This window comes from Astatotilapia calliptera, chromosome 7 (genome assembly GCF_900246225.1).
Source record: "Astatotilapia calliptera chromosome 7, fAstCal1.2, whole genome shotgun sequence".
Classification (NCBI taxonomy): Eukaryota; Metazoa; Chordata; class Actinopteri; order Cichliformes; family Cichlidae; genus Astatotilapia; species Astatotilapia calliptera.
Window position 1 is genome coordinate 21385793 of NC_039308.1, and position 6815 is coordinate 21392607.

The 6815-nt window shown below is 44.7% G+C and overlaps 1 protein-coding gene across 1 annotated transcript; it reads left to right on the forward strand.

Annotated features, from left to right (window-relative positions):
- Positions 1–3506: 3506 nt before the first annotated feature.
- zmynd19 (zinc finger, MYND-type containing 19) lies at positions 3507–6537 on the forward strand. The gene is made up of 6 exons (XM_026173751.1): positions 3507–3820; positions 4861–4920; positions 5005–5111; positions 5767–5907; positions 6056–6236; positions 6329–6537. Exons 1-6 carry the CDS (start codon positions 3770–3772, stop codon positions 6470–6472), a joined length of 684 nt encoding a protein of 227 aa, XP_026029536.1. The 5' UTR covers positions 3507–3769; the 3' UTR covers positions 6473–6537.
- The last annotated feature ends 278 nt before the right edge of the window (positions 6538–6815 follow it).

Below are 6815 nucleotides of genomic sequence, written 5' to 3' on the forward strand. Positions count from 1 at the left end.
GTTGGAATGCTTTCAGACATGTTTTGTTGGATGCGCTAACAAATTGATTGAGTGATTGATTGTTTGAGTGATATATCAACTAGGTCGTATGTTGAGTGTCTGTATGGGGCCTTAGGCCTGGATTGCTTGGGTGTATCTACGGTATGAGAATACTGTATTTTATATGTATTTCTATCTTTTATATCCTATCATTATAGTTTTTAAGTATTTAATTATAGTTTTTAAGTATTTATCTTTTGTGATGTTGCACTGACCAGAGACATCTTTCAATTTCATTGTACCTGTGACAATGACAATAAAGAATATTCATTCATTCATTCATTCATTCATTGTGGACTGGTGAATCTCTGCCTCTCTAAGATGCCCTTTTTATAACCAGAACCAAAATATTCCCGCAGGTGTTTCTTTTTATTACCACCTACTTTTGCAGTCTTTTGTTACCACATAACACATTTCTGGGATGTTTTACATACATTAAATTCAAAATAAGCCCATATTTTTCATGAAATAATTAAATATTTGATATATTTTTTATGATCTGTTGTCAATTTAAAAAGGGTTTTGAGAGATTAGCAAATCATTGCAGAATGCTTTTATTTACAATTTGCACAGCCTCCTAACTTTTTTGGAATTTGGTTAGTAGTTCCTGAAAACCCCCTTTTGTTTGATCATCTCTTAATAAATCTAATTACACTATATCTACTTCCTTCTCTAATATATATCTAATATCAACCAACGATTTCTTTTCAGCAATGTAGCCAGGCTGCTAAGAGTCAGAGCTCTCTTGAACCAAGTATTACTTTAATAATAATGACTTAAAATGACTTAGGTTAATGACCTCCAGGATACAAAGTATTGAATAATCAGGCCCCACCATATGTTAAAGACCTCATAACGCCATATTATCCAAACAGAGTACAGGCTTACTTATGGTTCTTTGTGTTTGGCAGAGGCAGACTGTATGTATTGTGAAGAGTGGACCCAAAATGCAGACGCGAAGGAACTTGGACCAAAGCTTGAGTATTAACAAAAACCAAGCAGTTTAATAAGACTGGTAAAAAAGGTACAAACAAAGGATACTGAAGTAAAACTAACATTAACCTAAACTGGGAGAACTAAACAAACAACAAGAAAAACCTAGACATGAAACATGGCGTGGACAACAGACGACCTGACCAGGAATGAACAGAAACACACAGACTAAATACACACAAGGGTGATTAGGGGAAGTGGAAACACATGGGGAAACAGCTGACACTAGTCTGACATAACAAAACAAAGGAAGCAAAGCTGACTACACTGACATAGGACACAGACCTTCAAAATAAAACAGAAAACATGAGACAATATAACCTTGACAACATAAGACACAGAGCATGAAACACATAAAGGGCAAAAGGAGACTAAAAGAAACTAAACAACCAAATAAACAATCTGGAGCACTCAGTCCAAACACAAGTGCATAGGAGTTCAAGAACATAGTTCAGGAAGGCGACCCAGATCTCGGTAGAACAGGAGTTCATGGCGAAGCTGTTCAGGTGGCTGACCAGGGGGTCGAGGGCACAACAGTCCGTAGTTGAAAAGTTCAGGGGGCCGACCCAGAGGCCGACAGCACAGGAGTTCATGACCGAACAGTTCAGGCGGCCAGCCACGGGTCCAGCAAAGGCGATGGAGCAGATCAGGGGGCCGGCCACGTGGAAAGTGGCGGTGGTGAAGCGGGCATGGCTGACCACACTTGGATGACTTGGCAGGCGGCTGGCGGCATGGACGAGACCTGTCAGGTGGCTCAGTCAAAGTCCAGACAGAAATGCTGTGGTGTGACCTTAAGAGAGCTATGTGTAAATGAATAGTCCGTCATAAAGAAGAGTGGGGTAAAATTCCAGTGCATTTATTTTACACCATATCACAACTGCTGACAAACACAGAATCCAGTATAAGGTGCTGAAAAGCCAAAATGTAATGGGGTTGTGTAGCAAGAAATGCTACACAATGTAGGAAGAAATGCCTTCTATTAACTATGAGCAAATGTTATGCAGTCAGTGAATTAAGTGATTGTAAAAAGAAACCGATCTTTCAAAATACACAAAGAACTATATCAGATTCAGTGCGTCTGTGTAGGTTCTCAGTCGTCCAGGTCATGGTAGGTCTGGCTAGGTCAGCTATATTCCACACATGTAAAGAAAGCTCTTGAAACATGTGGTTATCTCAACTGGGCCTTCATTAAATCATCAAAAATGCACAGAAGAGAAGGGCAGACGCCAACTAGGGACAAACAGAAAGACAGCTGGACAGCAATATTGTTTACCCTTGTGTAGCAGGTTTGTCAGAGAAACTTGGAAGAATTTTCTCCAAACTCCCAAACACAAGGTAAACAACATAGTGTATGCTGGGCAGTGCAGTGAGGCGTGTTCATACCTCAGTATTAGAGAAACCAAACTGCAAAAAAAACCCCACAAACACATGGGCCCAAGACTCATCTCTAAGCCTGCACTTAAAGGACAATGGGCAGTCTTTTGAGGACGCAAATGTTGACATTTTGGACCGAGATGACAGATTGTTCGAGAGAAGAGTGAAGACACCCATCTACATCCCCTGTAAACGACCATCGTTGACCCCATTACCAGAACATAGTCTTGAGATCCCTTCCCAGGCTCTTAAACCCCCTTCCACACTCAGCCTTGACTCAGGTGACTTCAGTAGCTCACATGGGTTGAGCCAAGATCACACAGTGATTTCACCCATAACCCCGGGTGACAGTGAAGATTTCACCCTTTTTTCACACCTTGATGATGTGATTACTCACATGATCAATAACTGGTTAATGACCATATCCATGGCACACAACACTCACTAAGGTTTAAATAACCGGGACTCTCCACCTTTTGTTAGTAAAACAAATTAATCAATGAAAGATGAAACGTCTTCACAAACCTAAAGAACTGCAATTACCTTTTTAAGCTCTCCATATCAGGTTTTTCAATTTGTTTTTTGCTCCTTAGATGCTAAAGTAATAGTAAACTATCATCTGAACACTGGCCAATTTTCTCATTTTATTATGTTTTTGTTCTTGCATTGAGCTATAAACTGAATACACTGTGTACTTTATCCTTGATCCTGAACAGTAAGTGGCCCAGCTTTCTACTGACTCTTTTTTTTTGTCCTTTTCTCTTTATTATATTTATCTCTATTTTTCCAGTCTTATGATGTTCTTTTATCCATGTGTACCAGTTTCTCTTATTCCACTGGGCTCAGTGTTTACCTTATGAATCATTGTTAGCCTCCTCTATAGGCTTACGCAATGCACATTCAATGCCTGTCGCCAAATTTAGCAGCAAACGGCGCATCATGACGTCAAAGCCCTCTGCAATAATCCCACCCAGCCATCAAACATTTCGCGCGAAAATGGCTGGAAGTGGTCACGAGAGTGTGATGACGTTATAACTGAAAATAGGCGGTCTTTTGAAACTGCCGCTTCCTATTTGGCAGCGTGAGGTGACGTGTTGTATTAAAAAGCCTTAACGCTACGCTTGATTGGACGCTGCAGTTAGAGGTACCTCCCGCCCCTCCCAGCAGCGGCAGCTCGTTCGGCTTTCCTGCGCCAGCGGCGGTGTGTCACCGAGGCTGGGCTGCTGCCGGAGAGATCCGGACTCAGAATATACCCAACCATTTAACGCAACCTGGCAAACGGGGCTAAGAGGCGGGTTTTGAACCTGAATACAGTTTAGGCTGGACCCTACGCTTCTTCTTGTCGCCTCCGCCCGTCCTCCTGATGTCGGATTTCAAGCTCGGGATCGTACGGCTCGGCCGTGTGGCCGGGAAGGTGAGCTGGATCCCAGGACTGCCATGTGCGGCCGGGGGAGGGCCCGCGGGGAAGAGAAAAGTCACCAGAAAAGATATAGTTAGCGATGCTCAATCAGCTCTAGCCAACAGAGTTGTTTATTATGAAGCAGTCGCAAATGCGGGAGTAGTTCGGCTTTACCGATTTAAAGGCGTTTGAGCGGATTAGAAAAGCCGGCCGTGCCGAGCCAGACTGGTTTCTCAAACTCCGCCGCTAACGCTAATTAGCATGTAGCGCGTTACGCTAGCCGCTGGCTAACATTTAACGACCAAACAGCGCCAGAAACGTAAACACGTGCTCAGTTTTTGTCACAGCCGCTGTCGGTGGACTGGAAACCCCTCGGCGGTCGTGTCATACCCAAACACTCGGCGGTGCAGTTAGCAGAGCCACGCTAGCCATGTTACTAGGATTACCCTCAAGTGTCGGCTAATGAGGAAGCCATTGCCATCAACTGATTCTTTTGTGCAGTGTGACAAAGCACCGATAGGACGACACTGCCCAACATCTGTGCCTGTGTCGGCTTTGGCTTTAATCGTACTAATTAACGCTTGAAGCAGAAACTGTGGCGAGCGGTGGGTCAGAAAGCGCTCCCAGCTGCTAACGCTGAAGTCAGGGGACACACTGGGAATAAACCGTATTTGAACCGTGAGCAGCCGGTTGCCCACCTGCTGAGTGGCAGGGCTCCGGTCACTCAGCTGTAAACATGATGTCACTCGTGGAAACGCCACACACATGCAATCATAGAAAGAAGAAAGTGTCACACAGGTTTCATCTGCTTCATGTTGTGTTGCTGGAGAAGAGCTCAGGTGTCTGTGAGACAACTGGGACTGCTTCAGAAACGTGTTGCTGCTGTGGTCAGTGTAAAAAGTTTGGAAGGTTGAAACTTGTCCTAGAAGTAGTGCCCCCGTTTATGACTCTGCTAGTGCTAATTCACAAACAATAAAGCTCCCCTGAGAGTGGGGATTCTGTTGTTGCAGTTGTAGGTTTAAACATGAAAATGAACCTGAATTTTCTTATTTCAGACAAAGTACACGCTGATCGATGAGCAGGACATACCACTGGTGGAGAACTATGCCTTTGAGGTAAGCGTGTTTGATTTTTCACTACTGCTCTGATATCCGGATACAGTTGAGAAAAAATATAGAGCAGTGTTTTTCTGTTTCCAGGCACGCATGGAAGTAGATGCAGATGGCAATGGAGCTAAGATCTTTGCTTATGCTTTTGACGTCGGCAAAGGACGCTGGGCAGGAAGGCCGCTGCACGAGCTGCTCTGGTAAGTCTGTTTAAACTGTGTCAAGGTGTTGTTTTTTTTCTTCTGTGACTGCATATCGTAGTCGTTTACACACTGCTTTAACAAGCGACGGGTCTCAGGTTTGCAAGCTTGTGGACTTGCATCTGGGATTTAAAAATAGACAACCTGCCAAATCAAACATGTGGAACTGCCTGCTGGAAATGGCTTCTTCTGTGGTTTATCCTCTGCTGGAAAATCTATGAGCATGCTTCTTGTGAAAGCGCCCTCCATTGTAAGGCTCATCTTAGTTTAATCAGTGTTAAAGTTGTCAGATAAGATAAGTGGGTGCTCATGAGAATTGCTTCAGCTTAACAAAAGTAGGGGAAGGGGCTAAAATGGCAAAACGTATTCTCTCGGCGCAGCGACACAGGTGTCACTTAAACCATCAACTGTTTAGCGAGCTAGCTTTTCAGTTTTATCACTAGTCGTGAGAAATAGAGGTTGTATAGTAAACTAGTGCATGCTCAAGCTCTGTAGTGGACTTGGCTTTCAATAACGCTTCATATTGGATAAGAAGTGTTCTGAGCTAGCATCAGCTCCTTACTGAGGAGTCCTTGGAATAAACACTCTTCTTATCCAAGGTCAGATTTTCGTCCTGCTGGTTGCAGACTGGCTAACTTTTAATGTCTTTACCCAGGGAGAAGCACAGAGGAGGCATCGCCCCTAGTTTTCAAGTTATCCACATCAACTCTGTGACGGTGGACAACCGACTAGACAACCTTCGACTGGTTCCAGTAGGCTGGAGCCCTAAACCAGAGGAGATTTCCAGCAAGCAGAGGTAAAACATTGCTTATAGGTACATGTGAAAATGCTAGAAAGGACACACTGCTGTTGAGGGGAAATGAGTCTTAAATCCTTTTGTGATTTATTCCAGGGTTATCCAAACAAGTAATGCATGCCGAACATTTCTCATGTTATCTGTACAGAGAGCAGTCCCTCTACTGGCTGGCTATCCAGCAGGTACCAGCCGACCCTGTGGAAGAGCAATATCTGGAGCTGAGTCGCACACGTTACTACAACGCAAATGGGGAGCTGGTGGAGGAAGAGGAGTGTTCTTGCACCTACTACGAGTGTCACTACCCTCCTTGTTCGCTCATTGAGAGGAGGGTATGTATTCCAACTCGTGTAGCAAAGCATTCCCATTCGAAAGCTCCGTGCTCTCAGAGCCAAAGATGATCTTCTTCCTTGTCTTTCCACAGCTGCGGGAGTTCAACATATGCGGCCGCTGCCAGGTGGCGCGCTACTGCGGGTCCCAGTGCCAGCAGAGGGACTGGCCGGCCCACAAGAAACAGTGTCGCGAGCGTAAGCGGGCGCTGGCCCTGGAGTCTGAGCCCGAGCGGTGATCCGTCTTCATCCTTGCTTGGAAGGGGAGGAGGAGGATGATCATCGGGGAGGGAATGGGGTTACACTTGGGAGGGGGAGCGGGGATTAAGTGCGGGGTGGGGGGGGGCTTCCTGAGAAGAGACAATGTTGATTGGTTGAGTGATTGAAGGAGTTCAGGACTGAGAAGACGAGGGCACGGAGAGTAACGCAAAAAGACATCTGCCACTTCCCAGGACTGGTAATTCTCCATAGCTTGCTTTTCATGTGGATGACAGGGATGGGATTTTTTTTTTTTTTTTTTTTTTTTTCGGTTTGTTGGTTTTTGTTGTTTTTTGGGGGGGGGGTCTTTGTTTTCTCTCGAGG